This window comes from Melopsittacus undulatus, chromosome 16 (assembly GCF_012275295.1).
Source record: "Melopsittacus undulatus isolate bMelUnd1 chromosome 16, bMelUnd1.mat.Z, whole genome shotgun sequence".
Lineage (NCBI taxonomy): Eukaryota > Metazoa > Chordata > Aves > Psittaciformes > Psittaculidae > Melopsittacus > Melopsittacus undulatus.
Genome location: NC_047542.1, coordinates 4698477 through 4716080, shown reverse-complemented (window position 1 = coordinate 4716080; position 17604 = coordinate 4698477). Strand labels below are relative to the sequence as shown.

At 54.8% G+C, this 17604-nt stretch overlaps 1 protein-coding gene across 4 annotated transcripts in view; it reads right to left on the bottom strand.

Moving 5' to 3' along the window:
• Nucleotides 1–617: 617 nt before the first annotated feature.
• Nucleotides 618–17604, bottom strand: part of CACNA1S (calcium voltage-gated channel subunit alpha1 S) — a 40985-nt gene continuing 23998 nt past the window's right edge. Inside the window, exons 26-45 of one of the 4 annotated variants that reach the window (XM_031042891.1) lie at nucleotides 16796–16954; nucleotides 16366–16476; nucleotides 15795–15878; nucleotides 13114–13170; nucleotides 11232–11360; nucleotides 10508–10573; nucleotides 9919–10010; nucleotides 8991–9150; nucleotides 8182–8309; nucleotides 7668–7764; nucleotides 6232–6334; nucleotides 5099–5200; nucleotides 4853–4977; nucleotides 3766–3894; nucleotides 2907–3106; nucleotides 2170–2234; nucleotides 1623–1735; nucleotides 1231–1235; nucleotides 1086–1161; nucleotides 618–883 (exon numbers count right to left, since the gene is read on the bottom strand). In XM_031042891.1, the coding sequence (XP_030898751.1) occupies nucleotides 623–883; nucleotides 1086–1161; nucleotides 1231–1235; nucleotides 1623–1735; nucleotides 2170–2234; nucleotides 2907–3106; nucleotides 3766–3894; nucleotides 4853–4977; nucleotides 5099–5200; nucleotides 6232–6334; nucleotides 7668–7764; nucleotides 8182–8309; nucleotides 8991–9150; nucleotides 9919–10010; nucleotides 10508–10573; nucleotides 11232–11360; nucleotides 13114–13170; nucleotides 15795–15878; nucleotides 16366–16476; nucleotides 16796–16954 (2262 nt within the window). In that variant the 3' untranslated portion in view covers nucleotides 618–622. Of the gene's footprint in view, nucleotides 884–1085; nucleotides 1203–1230; nucleotides 1236–1622; nucleotides 1736–2169; nucleotides 2235–2906; nucleotides 3107–3765; nucleotides 3895–4852; nucleotides 4978–5098; nucleotides 5201–6231; nucleotides 6335–7667; nucleotides 7765–8181; nucleotides 8310–8990; nucleotides 9151–9918; nucleotides 10011–10507; nucleotides 10574–11231; nucleotides 11361–13113; nucleotides 13171–15794; nucleotides 15879–16365; nucleotides 16477–16795; nucleotides 16955–17604 lie in introns of all 4 variants that reach the window. The other 3 variants (XM_031042889.1, XM_005142177.2, XM_013130989.2) reach the window with 3 other exon arrangements.

Here is a 17604-nt window from a genome sequence, read left to right as displayed (position 1 = left end):
CCTCGACATGTTCTTATGCATCTGCCCCATACCCAGCTGGGAGAGTGAGCCAAGAAGCCCCCTGGGCTTCCTGCCTGGAATATGCTTCCAGCATCTGCCCAAGTCCTCCTTGGCTGCAAGGAGGAGAAATAGGCTCCAGCAGAGACATAAGGATGCTGGGCCCAGCTGCTGAGATAACATGAGACCCCTCCAGAGCTCGCTCCTGCTCTCAAAATGCCTTGTTGACAGTCATGACATAAACACTTAGGAGTAGGGAGAGAGCTCCCTGCACATGGGGACTGGAGGCTGCCCCATGAATTGCTGACAGCTCTGGTTCTCACATTTGTAGCACCCCTTCCCAGGCAGGGCTAGGCATGGGCTGTGCAGGCAGGGTGGCTGAAGAAGGAGGGGACAAGGGGGATCCATGGAGTCACACAGCAGGAACACTTTAATGACCTGTCCAGCTCTTGCAAGACCCTGCTGGCACAGCATTGTCCTGTCCTGCACCAGCATCCTCGAGACCTGTCCCCAGAATCCTCCTGCAGCTGGACAGAGCCCACCAGGATCCCAGCAGAGGGGAGCAGTGTGGCATTGCTCCAATAACCCCCTGCAAGCTTCTGAAGGGACCATGTGTGCTTGTGGATCACAGGCGAGTGGCAGCAATGGTCTTTTGGGAAGGGGCTGCTTTGAGCCCTGGGGAGCTGGCTGGTGATGTGACTGCGGTGTCCTGAGGAGCAGAGCTAGCTTTTGTACCCTGAAGTGTTTCTCTTCCCTTTAGCAGTTCCACAGCTGCTTTCTCTACTTCATCCACCTCCAGCTGGCTGCTGGCTGCCATCTCGTCCCTTGTCACTGCTACAAAGGTTGGGTCATGGGCCAGAGCTGTGAGGCCCCCGGAGATCAGAGCCTGCAGCAGAGGACAGGATCAGAGCCTGATGTGTTCTCAGTCTGTAGAGGTATCCCTGGCTGCACACAACCCACCCTCATCACATGTGCTTGCCGCCCTCTGTGCTCACCCTCATAGCTAAGCTTTGCTCCTGCAACCTCCCAGCTTGGTATATCCCTGCCAGCCCCTTTCATCCCTGCCTTTCCCACTGTCCCTGCCTTACCTCCTGAATGAGGAAGGTGATGGCGGGGGTGAAGGATGCACTCGGGTCACTGCTTTCACCCCACTGGTGCTCTGAGCTGGACACTGCTCCCGTCACTGTGCCATCCTCTCTGGGCTGCTGGGTGAGAGGAGCAAACAGCTGCAGCCTGGGCTTGGACACTGCCCATGGAAGATCTCTCTCATGTTCATGGGGGGGCTGCAGGTATTGTCCCCAGCCTGGACACACACTCCCACAGCAGCCAAGGGCAGCCAGGGGCAGTGTGGAAGCAATCCTCATGCACCCCCTTTTTCTCCCTGGCTCTGGAGCAGCCAAAAGATGCTGCTTTAAGCTGTCCTTGGTTGGATGAGCACCCTGTGGTGGTGGCCCAGCTCCTTCCCAATGCTAGTGAGAAAGGAAAGCTCCAGCAAAGCTGGTTTCATGGTGGGAGCCCTAGAGAGCGGCTCCTCCCCAGCATGTCTGTGACAGCCTTTCCCAGGAGAGGAGGGACATTCATCCATGTCCCCATTGCTGTCTCTGGATATACATTGTCCTCTTTACCTCCTGGGGGAGAAAGTGCAGGCCTGATGATGGGTGACTCCCAGAGGTGGCCTCTCCTCCCCTGCTGCTTGGTTTCCGCTGCAGCTTTTCCATGGGTGAGGGGTGGTTGCAGTCTGGGAGAGGGAAAGGAGGGGATATCAGATGGGCACAAGAACAAGGACACCGCTGCCACCCAGAGCTGGGAATGTAGTAACTAAGGAGTTTTGGAGTTTAGGATGAATTGAAGTCCCAGTGCCTCCCCACTGCCCTTTGCTGGCTCCTCATGGTTGGGAAGAAGAAGTTCCTGTTCATGGAAATTAAGACAATCTTGTAGCCCTACTGCCCAGGGGTGCCCAGTCCTCCCGCAGCCCAAGCACTGGCTCCATGTTCTGTCACCCTGGAGAATGGAAAGGTGGAAGGAGGGTCTCACAGAGCTCCCCAGGGAGGTCTTGCTGTGCTTGGGGCTCTCAGCTAACCTCCAGGTTGTTGGGGTCTGCTGCCATCATCCCCTACCCTGGCCCCTGGGCTAGTCCAGATCCCCCGGAAGAGGAACGATGCTGAAACTCACCCCACACTGGATGCTTGGGTGCTGCTGGCACTGTCCTCCTCAGCACCTCATCCTCGTACTCCATCCTGGCAAGGGCAGCAAGTGGGTCAGCCTGAGCAGGACCCAGCTCCACCCTGGGGTGCAGCTCTCCCCACCTTCTCCACCCTGGGAAATGCAGCTGTGGGGGCATCTGGACAGATGAACCATGTAGAGATTCCAAGAAGTAGGATAACTCCTGTCCCTTGTACCTGTGACCAGGCTGGTGCTGGTGGCCCCTACCTGGGCTTTGGCACTCAGAGATTGGTGGGAAGGGTCATTCCTGTGATCCCTGGAGCCCTGCTGTCCACCTGGACCCTCATGGCACCAACATGGGGTGATGGGAAGGACAAGGGTACATAGGAAGTCACACATACTGACATGCAGAGCTACACACCAGCCCTGGAGCTACCCTGTATGTTCTGGGGACACCTCTAGGTGTGCCAGGCTGGGGTACAGGAACCAGCAAAGGGTGCCTGCTCTTCCTGCCCCTTGCCTGGACCCTGGTTCACACCCCAAGGGCTGTGAGCACAAAGCTGCTGTGTCCATGGAGCCACTTCCATGGCCAGCAGTTAATTTCTCCCCCAGTATGCAACTCAGAAACTTCTCCAGACCTTACCCACCCATGAAGAGCCCTGGGCAAGACCAACATTGAGCACAGCCCCTCCAGGGACTGCCAGGCACAGCCCAGCTCTGCCCACACGAGGCTCCCCAGCCCTTACCCCTCCAGCCAGCTGTTTCTGTTGGCATTGTTGACGTTGGTGTTGCCTTCCTGAGGGAAGTCATCGAGGAACACAGGGGAATCAAGGTCCTCGCTGCCCACCTCTGTGAACTGCAGGGGCCTCTGGCTGGCCACGTGTGGCTGCAGGGGGCTGCTGGGCTCCATGAAGCTGTCAACTTGGCCAAACAAGCCACCAGTCCTCTGCAAGCAACAGGGAGGGCATCAGGGGAGGCCTGGAACTCTGGGCCATTCCCATGGGAGGAGACATTTGGAAATGCCTGTGGGAACAGCAGCCTCTTTGCCCATCTTTCTGCTTGGGCCTTGCAGAGCGCACAGTTTCCAAAGCCTCACTGCCCAGGTGGGGAAACTGAGGCACTGAGGGGTGATGGTCAGCAGCAGCACTGGGATGAGAGCCAGCCCTGTGCATGATAAATCCTGCCACCTCCAGGGGACAGCAGAGCCAGTGGCACCTCTGGACAGAAGAAGGTGCCCAGCCTGTCCCAAAGGCTTCCAGGGAATGGGAAATGAAACTCCTCCTGCTCTGGTGCTGATGACACCTGAGGTGTCCTGCATTGGCCTGTGAGAAGGTGTGAATGGGGCCTTCCACATCATAGGTAAACATTCAGCACAGCTCTGCAGGGTCTTTTTAGAGAGGGGAAACTGAGGCAGGGAGCAGGTTGCTCAGGATGAATCAACCAAGATATCCTGATGTTCAGGGAGACAGAAGTGCAGATCCATCCTTGTAGTCCACACTGACTTTCGTGGTGAGGTTCAGCTCTGCAGCCTGTCCTCCAGCTGTACTGACCCACCGCCACCATATCCAAAAAGCAGGTCAGATGGGACCTGAGGGCTGTACTCACCCGGTATATCCCTTCCTCCATGGCAGCCTCCACCATTGCTCTTTCCAGCTCCTCTTCAGCAGTCAGGTCCCCAGAAATGGCTCGACGGATTTCAGGAGCAGCTTCTTCTTCAATGCTCCTCAGTCCAGCCTGGTGGGGACAAAAGAAGGCACGGTTGGATGTGGCCTGGCCCCACCAGCCCTCTCACTTTGGGCTTTGGAGAGGGAAACACGATGGAGCATGCTCACCTGGTAAGCCATGGTCTCCTACCAGGGACAGGCCATTGGTGGCCCTGCAGCTGCCTGGCTCTGCACTTGGTGAAAGAACTTCCAGGCTAATGCTGTCTCACAAAGGTATGTGCTATGGGCAGCCTGATGAAGGTTTGCACTGGTGACGCCCAAGGGGTAGCTGTGGCTTTGACTCTGATCTGGAGGTACCTGATCTGGGTACCTGGCTCTTTTCCTTGCCTTGCACTTTTAGTGTTTTATCTCTACAAGTGATTTTCTCCCTGTAGGGTCAGGAGAAGCTAGGGACATCCCATCCCACCCTGACAGCATCCTTCAGGGCTACTCTCTGACTGCAGTGGTCCTGGTCAACCCCTCTCCACCTGATACAGCACCAGGCAATGAGACATGGTATAGAAAGCACCAGGCACACAGAACTATCCATGACACTGCTAAGACAGGGAAAGGGAGAAGGTCCTGGGAATGGAGAAGAGTAGGTGGAGAAGGGCCTGGATGAGCAGCATTCAGCCCAGACACTGGTCTGTGGTGGGAGCTTCCAGGTCTTCATAAGGCATCTGCTGAGCTCTCTCTCCATTCAAAGTCAGCAGGGCAGGGAGTCAAAATCTCCTTTGTTTCTGGAGTCACCTGCACCCTGGAGACTCAGGTAACCCCCAGTGCTCATGGGCACTTCAGCACTGGTTCATGTGGGGCCACCTCGCTTCCAGAAGTCTTTATGTTTATTGCAGCTCTTATAAGTCACCCTGGAGTTTCCTGAGCTGGGGGAAGCCTCTTTTCTGGGGGAAGCTTTCCCATAGCTCCCTTTCACACCCTACCTGCCCCCAAGAAGGGTGTCACCACTCCACCACCACCTTAATGCTACCAACCTGGATCTCCACAGGGTTCTTCTTGGGCCGGTACCCATAATACTCCTCCTGGCGCTTCATGAACTTCCTGAAATGCTCTTGGATGAGGAAAGTAGCATAGAATTTGCCCACTGTAACCTCATCATCTGGAAGGGAGGAAACCAACATGAGGATACTGCCTATCACAAGGCCCTGACTTGTCAGAGAAGCTAAGACCTCAACCAAGTGCTGTTCTGCCCCCCTGGGAAGTACCATCAGGTGACACACCTCCAATAGGTGGGATAACCTGGTCCAAGAGCTTCATACTGGTTCTCTTCCAGATCTTTTTGATAATGGCTCTGAGCTCCTCATTGGCCTGCTCAAAGTTACCTGCGAGAAAAGAGCAGATCATTCAGAGGGGAACATGAGCATGAGTGAAGACAAAGGATGGGAAAACCTGGCCAGACTCCTCCGGAGTGTGACACCTCTCCAGCCACCCCACCCACCAAGAATTAGCTCTGTGAGAATAAGGCTTTGGTTTTTAGCAGAAAGACTTTAATTATAGAGTCACATCTAACAAATGGGTAGAACATCAGCATCACTGTCTCTGTTCTGGTGATCAACAACAGATTTCAACCTCCCTTTTGGTGTTTACACAGGGTTTACCATTCCTGTTCACCTGCAATTCCACTCTGTCCCCATGCGTTCTCTGGGATCTCACGTGCTCCTTTCAGAGCTGCCATCACTGTGCTGGAGGCCACATTTCCCACTCCAGCTATGGGAAATGATGCCACCTCATGCCGTGCTGCTGGAGGACTCCAACCCCACTGCTGCCCAACCTCACCTCCTTCCAGAGCTGCTAGCCCAGCCACAGAGCTGCTTGTGTGGTACTGCCTAACCCACAGGCATGGAAACAAGCTGTTGTAGCATCTTCCCAAAGCAGGGCTTTGCAAACCATGTTGCTGGCAAGGAAGAGGGTGAAAACAACTCATGTCCAGCAGAGCTAAACTCAGGAACTCATAAATTCCAATTTGAGATTCTAAATACATGGAGAAATGCATAACTGGATGGGTGGTGCTATGCCAGGGGCAGGGGAAGGTCCGACTACACACAGTAGCTGTGGCAGGGACAGGTATAGGGTCAGAACTACTTTTGAGCTGTGGAATTGGTTCACTCTTCAGGGCTGCAACTAGTAATATCCTCCAAGCCTTGTCTGAGCAGCCCCATGCATGTGCCCATGGTCTCTAGCCCAGTGAGATAATGAACATGAAGCCAAGGGTTGCACGAGAGGTCTAAGCCCCATGGGTAAGTGCTCCAAGATCCCCGGATGGAGTGGGGGATGATGTGTAACCAGCACCTTGCAGCACAAGGAGAGGGTCCCCCCAGCCAGGCTGCAGAGGCAGAGAAGGAGCATCACTTACCTTCTGTCTTGATCTTGAGGGCTGTCCTCACCAGTGCAAAGAGAGTTGCATTGAAGGTGACAGTGCCATCGCTGTTGAGGGGCATGTTCATGCACACCAGACGCTGCACAGCAAACCAACAAGTGTGAGCCCAAGCAGCAGAACATGAGGCTGGCAGGTTCCTGCAGACACAGAGCCTGGTCTGGCCACAGGGCAGCCACGGTACTCGGTAAAGGCTCTTCTTGGGGCACTCAGCCTCTGGCCAAGGAGCCCTCCCAGCTCTACCCTCCCTTGCCAGTGGGGCTCTGTAAGGCTGACACCACTCATCCAAACCAAGCAGCTAAACCAGACCAAGGTGAGGGGAGAGCCAGGGCACATCTGTGGAAATAACCCACTGCTGCCACGGGAGGAAATCACAAAGTCGTTGAATTGTCTAGGCTGGAAAAGACCTTTCAGTTCATTGAGTCGAACCATTTACCCAGCACTGCCAAGGCCACCACTAAACCATGTCACTAAGGGCCTTGTCTACATTTCTTTTAAATACCTTCAGGGATGGTGACTCCACCACTGCCCTGAGTAGCCTGTTTCAATGCTAGACAACACTCTGAGTGAAGAAGTGTTTCCTACTACCCAGTCTAAACCTCCCCTGGTGCAATCTGAGGCTGTTTCCTCACATCCTATCACTTGCTACTGAAAAGAGATTGACCCCCACCTCGCTATAACCTCCTTCCAGGTAGTTGCAGAGAGTGATAAGGTCTCTCCTGAGCATCCTTTTCTAAACAACCAGCCAGCAAGAGAGCCAGCATTGCTCTCAGGGAGATGGGAGTCATTCTGCATTGCACTCCACCACCTGAACACCACCCCAGTCTGTTGTGAGGGATCTGGGGATCCCTCCTGGTTTACAGCAGTGCCTGAGGCCCTGTCCATGTGGGTTACACTGGAAACTCACACAGGCTCTGAATTTGTGCAGAATGATCTGGGAAAAGTGAACTCAGGGCTCCTACAGAGACAGTGTTTCCAGCTCCCTCAGTGCTCTCAGCCCTTGGAAACAAACTTCCACAGCCCAGTTGACACCGCTGGGTACTCAGGCCCAGCACTGTCCTCCTGTATGGGATGGAGATGTGGGACAGCCCAGTATGGCTTGGGAGTACACCTGCACTGAGGGCTCCAGGTTGGGCAGAGCGCAGCTCATTGCCATGCCCCTCGGTGTGGGGATGAACACAGGCACATCCTTATCTTCAGGAGCCTGAAACACATCAGCTCTATGCATATTGACAGCACCTCTCCTTGCCCCCAGAATACACTCCTCCGTTCAACACGAGAGGTCAGAACATGGGTATAAACCATGGCACTGGGAAACTGGCTGGACTGGCACCCTCAGCTCCCTGGGGAGGATGCAGACAGGCTGGGGAAGGTGCACCTGTGCCCTCACACCCCACCACCCCCTTGGCTCTTACCTTACACGCTACACGGTGTGGACAGAACTTCCCAAAGCCCAGAGGAGGCTGGATACGTCTCAGCAGAGTCACCACATCCAAGTGTTTGATTCTGCCCCTGCAGAGGCAACAAACTGCATCAGCAGTATAGTGACAGACACAGGGACAGCGGTTCAGGTTCAACCCTTGTGGCCTGGTCCATGCTCTTGCAGTGGGCAAATCCCTAAGTCTCCCTTAGCTCCTACTGTAGTAATCCCTACACTTCCCCACTCCATCAGGCAGCAGATATAGGTGTCCAGTGGCATGATAAAAGTTTGCAGCATCACCGGGGCTGGATGAAGAGAGGGCTGGAAGTCTTGTGTCTCCAAACATCCCGATCGCTTGTATCAGCCCTGCAATATGCTAGTAAGTCTGCGTCCATCTCTGAGATGGTGGGATACAACTCTTGGAGTGCCACAGCTCACACTGCCATGTGTGTCCCAGGGCATTGCACGTCAGGAGATCCCCTTCTTGCCACACATCCCCTGTCACTTACTTGGCCTCAGGGTCGTACTCAGCCCAGATCCGTTTGAACTCATCCAGGTGATGGGGCCCAAGAATGGACCAGTCACGTGTGAGGTAGTCAAAGTTGTCCATGATGACGGCCACAAAGAGGTTAATGATCTGAGGAATGTGACAGATGCAGGTTAGGACAGGGCACTCTGGGCAGAGCCATGGGAAAACACAGGCAGAAATGTTTGGGAGAAGGGGTTTGGGATCCCCTGAAGCCAGGTGGTGCTGTGGGTCACCCCCTGCAGGGATGGGCCTCCCTCCCAAGGAGATAAAGGCTGCAGCAAGCACAGGGCACATCTTCCCTCTCTGCCCTTGCAAGAGTCAACACAGACAGATGTGGATGGCAGCACAGAGGGGTTGTGGGAAGAAAGCAACGGGAGATCTTGGGTCCCACAGAAGTGTGGTGCTGGCTTTACAGCATGGCTGGGAGATGAGCTGGGGATGATCTGCTCAGGCTAGATATCATGAAGAAGCTGTTCCCTGTGAGGGTGCTGAGGCGCTGGCACAGGGTGCCCAGAGAAGCTGTGGCTGCCCCATCCCTGGCAGTGTTCAAGGCCAGGTTGGACACAGGGGCTTGGAGCAGCTGCTCCAGTGGAAGGGGTCCCTGCCCATGGCAGGGGTTGGAGCTGGAGGAGCTTTAAGGTCCCTTCAACCCAAACCATTCCATGATTCTGTGATGCTCCTAGGAAGAGGGTGCTGTGGGCACAGCCCAGTGAGATGCAAGGTTAACACCAGGGGCTGCTCAGGGCCAGGATGGGAGTGCAGAAGGGAGCCCCATGGGAGGTTACATACCAGGAAGGCACAGAGCATGTAGAAGCTGATGAAGTAGAAGTAGGCAAAGCCGGTGCCACAGGTGTACTCCTCGCCCTCGTTGAAGTCTGACTCAGGGTCACAGAGCTTGCCATAGCTGCAGTCCAGCAGGATCTCCTGCCAGGCCTCACCAGTGGCACACCTGAGCAGAGGGGATGTGTGCTGGTTTCTGACTGCCCTGGGCAGGAGCTGGGCACACAGCGTGGGCTGTGGCCGTGTCAGCACAGAGAAGAACAGAGAACCACTGGGAAAGGAGCAGTGAGGATTCTGGGCTTGCTGTGCTGCTGTGGGGAGTCTGCTTTTAGAAGCTTCAGAGTGAGCTCCAGAGTGTTTGGAGTCAAGGAAAGCCTTGGGCTGAGCCCTTGCTTCCTCTTGAGTTTCCTCCCAATTCACAAATTAATAGGACAAGGGGTGATGGGTTTAAAATTAAGCAGGGGAAGTTCAGGTAGGATCTAAGGGAGAAGTTCTTTACTATAAGGGTGCTGGGGCGCTGGCACAGGGTGCCCAGAGAAGCTGTGGCTGCCCCATCCCTGGCAGTGTTCAAGGCCAGGCTGGACAGAGCTTTGGGTGACATGGTCTGTGTGGGACGCCCCTGCCCATGGCAGGGGTTGGAACTGGATGAACTTAAGGTCTTTTCCAACCCAAACCATTCTATGATTCTATGAATTAAAATCCAGTCTGAGAAGGAAGCATTCAGAACAGAAACCCTGAAGTGCCCTTCTCCTGCAGTTCAGCCACACCAAGCAAACCAAGAGCCATTCCTGAAATGCTGCCACTGCTGCAAGAGATTTTTCTGTCGGGCAGGAAAGAGATCAGCTCTGCCCATGCTGGTCTCTCTCACTCTGAGCTGGTGGGCTCCCATGCTGACTCTGTGCCTGTGGAGCTGCTTGCTCACCAAGCCAAGACTGACCTGAAAAGCAGCAGAACAGCCTGTGGGAAGGTTTGGAAGTTGTTGTTTCGGTTGATCTGGGTTCCGTCCACCATGGCAATCTTCCCAAACATCTGTAAATCACAGTCAGGTCCCCAGTACCCTTTCTCAGGCATTGACCACCCTCCAGAGTAGCCCTGAGCTCATCTTCCTCCTGTTTACTAGGCTATGAGTATGCCCAAAAGAGAATGAGACCAGGGTGTGGGTGCTCTGGGACCCCTTGGACATTCCTGCCTACACTGAAAATGCCCTTGTCTGTGCTGCACATCATCTGGGCCAAGGAGACAAAGTCTTGTGAACCAGGTACAAGCACTGGTGACTTTCTAGGTTGTGCCCTGACTCCAGAAGTGCCATTTGCTGTATGGTTCAGTTGCCCTATTTGCAGCCTGGGGATGAGAGGAGGCTGCTGGGACTGTAAGCATCCTTGCAGACCAGGGTGAAATGGTCCCATCATGTACAAAGTCCTGGGGGGTGCCTGGCAGAGGACCTAATCCCTCTCTATCCCACCTCCCCAGACGCCATCAGGTTCAGGGCATCTGCTCAAGAGCAAATCCCACCCCTGTGCTCTCACCTGCATCCCAATCACAGCGTAGATGAAAAACAGCATCACAATCAGCAGGGCTACGTAAGGCAGAGCCTGTGACAAAAGGACCATAGCTCACATGAGGTATCAGCCCAACATCAAGACAACCCAGGGACAGGAGGTAGGATCTGGAGCTACTGCATGAGGCTAGAATCCAGGTCTCTCTGTGTGGGGAGGGAACAGATTCCTTGTCTGTTCCTCTAATCACCCTCCCACTAGCCCCATTCTCCAGTTCTCATGCATTGGAGGCTTATGCCAAAACCCAAAGGAGAACCATGCCTCTGCAGCAGGGAAGAAAATCAAGCACAACCCAGGGATGCCCAGTGCTGAGGGAGCTGCCCAGGGAGCCCAGGAGCTGCTCAGGGGCTGTGTGCTGAGATGCTGCAGCATACTCTTGGGCTACCCACTGGGTGCAGAGCCCATCCTTGATGGGACAAAGGCTGATGGGCCCAGGCAGGCCCTGCCTGCTTGCTCTCACACATAGTGATGTCAGGGAGATCCCCTGCATCTTCCCATCCATTCAGGCCATGTTGTCCTATAGAGCACAAAGCCCCTGCTCCAGTCTGAGGCTCAGTGCTCCTGTCAGCTCTGGACCTTTCCTCCTCTGTCTGGTGAGGACAGACTGCTCACCCAGTTAGCGTGTGGATCACAGAGCTTGCTGCCAGCTCTGGCCATGTGCTTGTCTGGGAGGAGAACACTGCTCCTCACATACCTGAAAGGACTTGATGAAGGTCCAGAGGAGGGTCCTGACACCTTCTCCCCGGCTCAGCAGCTTCACCAGCCGCATCACCCGAAACAGGCGGAAGAAAGTGATGGAGACGCGGGAGTCATCGTCAGGGTCCTGCATGCAGAGCACAACACCAGGAGGGCAGCGGGTGCTGAGGCCTCCAGGCAGACAAGGAGGGGTCCAGGTCCTGGAGGAAGGGTTACAAGGTTCCCCCAGGCACCAGCCCTTGTCTGCACAGAGGACCAGACTTGAAAGGGGATGTGCTGGTACTTTCCCACCAGCTTTCCCAAGGAGTTCATCTCCCCAGCCCCATGGTCTCACATCTCCACCCCTTGGACTGCTCCAGATGCCTGGTTATGGGTATGAGAACAACCCCTTTAGTTAGAGGGATGGGACACTGCAGGGAGAAAGGCATGCTGGAACGCACACTGGGAGAGCTATGCTGTTCACCAGGGACCAGGCAGGAGCAGTTTCCTTCAGGCATGTGCTATATGGGATCCTCCCACCTCAGGTTCTATTTGTAAGGAGAGCTGTAGGTGAGGCACCAGGCACACAAAGGGCTAATGATGGGTGTTTACACACACAAAGGTTGGTTTGAGAATGTCCCAGCTGGGCTTTTATGGACCAAAGGAGCAATTGAAGGCAAGGTGTGCTGCCAAGGGTCACCTCTACCTGCAGTGATGCCTGCTGTCTTGGAAGGGCGAAAAGACACATCCCAGGGTTGGGGACAACTGAGCTCCTGGGCTCAAAGGGCCAGGTTTGGTCTTGGACCACCTGGGACTCTGAGGATTTGGTTACCTGCTCCTTTGGTTGCTCCAGCATGGCACAGCCTCAGCTCCAGCCTCTGCCACCAGGAACAACAAGCGGCCCTTTCTGGCCTCTGCCAGGCCTCTGTCCATCCTGACTCCATCACTGCTTGGGATGCCTCTCCCACTGCCCCCTCAGCTGCTACTTGATTTCCACTCATTCCCATCATCCAGCCTACCTATTCCCAGCTATTTCAGGGCAACAAAATCCAGCTGTGAACATCCCTCCCAGCAGCTCCATGTTCCCCAGTCTGGCATTTCTCAGTTCCCAGGACTGCACTGGCAAACATCATCTCCTCTCCCCCCTCCTCTTTCTTTTGCCTTTCACTCTCCTAGTGCTCAGCACAGAGGTCAGAAACATCTCACAAGCCCCAGTGCACCATGTCCTCAGTGCCCAGTGCAGACCAGCTTTCCCTCTGCAGTCACCAGCACCATGGTCCTCAACCCTTGGGAAGAGGCTCCAGCACATGGCACCTTGCTGCCAGGCCCTCCCCATTTTCCAAGCTTCTATGAGTCAAGCCAAGGTACCCCCATCCCACTAGTGGTCTCAGCCACCACCACACAAGGCCAGCAGCTGTGGGACACAGGCAGCTCCTGGGGAAGGCACGATGCAATAGACACCCCTCTAATCATTTATCTAGCTAACAGTGTCAGAGGCTGCATTCATGCAGGGAAATCCCTTTGGGCCTTACACAAACAGGGCAACGGTCAAAGAAACCAAGGCCAACTGTCCTTCCCTCAACAGCCATAGACACCTTTGTTAGATGCTCCATTCAGGTCAGGTACCACAGTGCTGGGAGGTGAGCTGCTGCTGGGCCAGCAGATAGAGCCAGGAGGGCTGGGGAAGAGCCTGGCACACCTCAAGGTGGGAAGGAGTGTCTGTGTGGGGTGTCTCGTCCCAGGTCCCTCTCAGAAAGGGGACAGCTACACCCTAGAGGTCTGATGTGCCTTCAGGACATGCAGGACACATGCAAACAAGCACCAGTCACAGGCACATTGGCAGGACCATGGGCAGCAAGGTGGAGAGGGGCACACCACAAGCACATGCAGCTGATATTTACAATGCTATCGCAGCCTCCGCCGAGGCAGTACAATCCACCACTGGATGCAAGAACAGTCTGTCAAGAGAATGAGAGAGTCAGCAGGAGAAATGGTGCAGAAATGAGAGGGAGGAAGGGATGGCTGGGAGAGAAGACATGAAAGAGAAGAGTGGGATGGAAACTGGGGTCAACAGGAAGAACATAGGGGAAGGACAGACCCACTGTTACTCAGGCTCACAGACAAGGTGACTTTTGAAGGACAGAGGCAGCAGATGAATGCCAGGGAAACACAGTGATCACGAAGGACTTACACACTTCTGTACCTCACTGCATCTCCCCTGCTGTGGCATACACATCAGAGGGGTAGGGGTGTATGGGCCAGGAAATCTGGGCCAAACCTCAGGACTGTGTAATATGCTTCCTCAGGTCAGGTCCATGGATGCTGCAGGTGGGATATGAAGGCAAGCTAACCAGATCAAGTGATTGCAGGAGGCTTTGGGTAGATTGAGTGGGTTGGTGCTTGTGAAGGGGCTGAGCTTCCAGGGCAGGCATGGCAGGAGTGACCCAGGAGCATGGACACTGCCAGCTCCCTACACTTCAGAGCCTGGGGTAGCACTGCCAGAGGGGCCCCCATCCCTACCTACCTCCTGCTTCAGACACCTCAGTACCCCTGGGCTTTGGGGGACCTCAATGGTCATGGTGGACTTGGCAGTCCTGGGTTGAAGGTTGGGCTTGATGATCTTAAAGGGCTTTTCCAATCTGGTTGATTCTATGATTTTGCAATTGAAAAGCTGTGAGGATCTGGCTGTGGTGGCCAGCACAGAACCCCTGACAGTACAATGCTCCCCACCACTTCACCCTGGCAGCCACACACAGAGAGACATAAGGGAGGAGAAGAGAGGTAGAATGGAAAGACAAGAGAGGACAGACTTTGCAAACCAGAGGTGCATGCCCAGGTGCCACCAGGAATGGCTTGGCTGCTGCAAGGTGTCACCCACCACCCCTGCAGCCTGCAGCAGCTGGGTGAGCTATTATAGGCGTAAGGGTTGCAAACAGCCCCTGGGGACCAGAGGTAATAGACCCAACTTGTGCTCACCTCTCAGCAGGGAGGAGGACTTACCAGTAAGGGAGGTTGCCCCTGCCCCCTAATCCCCCTCCACATCACCAGATGGCTGGGAAACCCTGGTGATGCTGGGAGAGATGTGGGCTGGATGGAGAAAAAAGCACATGGAGGAAAGGGGAGGCAGCCACAAGGGGCTCTGCTCTCAGGAGGGCACATACATGGTTACTGGAGCATGAGACTTGCCAGAGCAGATCTGCCTGTGACAGAGGCCCCTGAAGAGCTTGGGAGACTAGGAGGGAGACCAGTGTTCTCAGTGATCCCAGCACCCAGACGTGGGGGAGACCAGGGAAGCTCAGGCCATATAGGACCGTACTTGAGATCCTGCCCGGCCTTCCTGCACAGTCCTGCCACTGCCAGAGGAGTGCAAGTACCTGATCAGTCCCTGTCAGGGCAGCCAGGGCACTGGTCTCCTCTGGGTGCCTTTGACCTATGTCCCTGGCATCCCCACAGGCCCATGGCCAAGCACAGCAGCACTTTGGCATCTGCCAGCTGACCTGGTCTCTTGTTCCACAGGGACTGAAAATCTTTGCCCAGTGACACCTAAGGGTGCCTACTTAATTGTTGAGTGAGAACAGGATGGTGAAGTAGGTATCACACTAGAAAATGATACCCTACAGACAATGGGAAACCAGGTCACAGGTGCTGGGGGACCAAGGATGGAGTCTTGGAGGACCTGGTGACAGATAAAAGCAGCTGGCACTGGCATGAGATCTGGAAGCTCATCCAGGCTGAGAAGCCCAGAGGCTGGAGGACAGGAGCAGCAGCATGCAGGACTGTGTAGAGAAGAACATGTTGCTGTCACAGGAGAGGAAAATGAATAGTTTTGCTCACCCCAGCTCTGTGAAGCCTAAACCACCCTCTAGAGAAGAAGGTGACTGCCACCAAGGGCCCCTAAACACCCTTTCCTCCCCAGCATAGAGAATGGCTGCAGGTCACTCTGCACAGGGGTGGCAGTGGCAGCAGCTCTGCCAGACACAGCCCTGTTCCTGCAAGGAGACAGCATGCAAAGTCACTAGAGAGGGTTAATCTAGAACATACCCCATCCTACAGCTGTTTCTAGAGTTACCATCACATCTGCTAAATGCAGCCCGCGCCTTCCTGGTTCAGAGGGACATTTTCAGTGGCAGACATGGGGTGGATGTCCCAGTGTTATGAAAGGCAGTGGCACACTGCCCAGTACTGCTCTGAAAATGCTCCCAGCAGAGTCTTTCCCATATAGCCACTGTCTGCAGCCACCCAGCCACACAGGTTATATGGTGTAGAGCTCTGGAAGAGTGCCTAAAGTAAGCACATACACACATACACAGTCAGGATGTGTATACAGATGGATCCCTGTATAAAGGGACACACACAAAAGCCTTGCAATTTGATGTGCCTGACCCTCTCCTGGCATGGGACAGCAGTGTCCTGTGGGTGCAGGGAGCTGGGGAAACCCTTTTTCCTGTTGTGTGTGATCCAGTCCTGAGTGAGTAGACTGTTTTCCATGGGATCTCAGGGGACAGGAGCACTCTCCACAGGGCACAGCTTCAGGTGGGTGCTGACAGTGGTGTTGCAGGAGCAGGAGCAGCCCAACACTTACATCAATTTCATTGAGGATGACATCAATGATGCTGCCAATCACTATGAGGAAGTCAAAGACATTCCAGGGGTCCCCAAAGTAGCCCTGTCAGGGAAGAGCCAGAGAAGAAGAGTGAACATCCAGGGGTGAAATCAAGGAGAAGAGAGATGCTGTTCCCAGAAGGAGGAGTACCAAAAGGATCACTAGGGACCTCTGGCACCTCAGCGAGAGCCAGAAAAAGGGATGGTGGTCAGACATTGTACCCTCTAATCAGTAGTTTGGGCCTGTCTTACAATAGCAGGAAATGAGGAGGGTAGATCAAGATGGCCACACCAACGACAGATGACTGAAGATGGGAACAGTGGCTGGCTGGCTTGGGTGGCACGTGGCTAGCAAGGGTAGCCCTGACAAACAGTAGTCTTTCCAGAGCAGGTCCTGTGCATGGGATCCCCAAGAGTCTCACAAGGAGTTCTCTGGATTTGGAGGCCTGGGGGTGCTTGGACTTAAGTGATGCCAAATGCAGGGTAAATGGACCCCCCCCTGGCCTGGCCTGGGGCCCTCTTCTGCTCTCTGAACCATGCTCTCCCCTTACCTTGGCTTTAAAGGCCATGAGCTTGAGGATCATCTCCAGGGTGAAGAGAATGGTGAAGGCCACATTGAGGATGTCTGAGATATGGCTCATTTCTGGAGACTGGTTGTAATGCTGAGAAGGCAGAAGGAGCCACGTTAGCCTACGGCAGGTCCAGCCTCTGTGGTGAGGTCAGAGGAGTGTGCTGGAAGCAGAACCCCTTCCCATTGCTATGGCTTATCAATGCTCAACAGAAAGGAAACTTCCCCAATGCAGGCCCTTCTCTGGGCTCCGCACATCCAACCAAGCTAAACTTTGCCCCAGGGGTGCTGAACACACACCATGAGCTTTGCTGTGTAGGAAAGATCTCCGCAGAAGCTCTCTTGGAGGTAGCTGACCTATCTTCCCTTGTGGATACCCCTTCACCACCCATGGTTAGCACTGTGCCCCTTACCTGCATGCCTAGGCAGATGGTGTTGAGCAGAATCAGGAAGAACATGAGGTACTCAAAGTAGGAGGAGGTGACCACATACCAGATCTGGTACTGGTAGGGGTTCTTGGGGATGTAGCATCGCAGTGGGCGAGCCTTCAGTGCATACTGCACACACTGGCGCTGGGGAGAGGAGGGCAGTTGTGACCCCAGGACAGTGCCAGGGGCACAGGCACAGGCTCAGCACCACCAGCACCAGTGAACGTCCCCACAGGCACAAACTGCATCCCCCACTTTTTCTGAGCTCTTTGACTGGGCCAGGGGGTGTCACTTGAGTGATGATGTCTCAGGCACTTGGGGTGCTTTCTGCAAACGCACTTCAAGAGCACCCGCATGGGACCAGGTTTCCAAAGCCATTGCTTGTCTCCAAAGGTTGCCATGCTGCACCCCTCCAGTCCTGAGCCTGGCCTCTCAGGACTGGCCAAGAGCAGCCTGAAGACATCACATGAACCAGAGGTGAAGGGGACACTGAGTTTTCCCCCTGCACCTGGGAGGTGCCAAGCAGGCTCTTCCCTCCCCATCGGGCCAGGGCCATCTCTGCTGGGTTCATGTGCAGCTCACATCACCCCCAGACCCCTCAGGTCAAGGTGCCCATGGTGTCTCTGCAGGCTTGCTTGCTCCTCCCCAGCATGTGCCACATCCTCTCCCAGTGCTGGCCTCACTTCTCCTTCATTCAGCCTTGATAACCCCAGGCAGTAGCACAGCATGACAGCATCACAGAAGGGCTGACAGACAGAGGTGCCTCTGGAGATGGTCTAGTTGAAGTTCTCTGC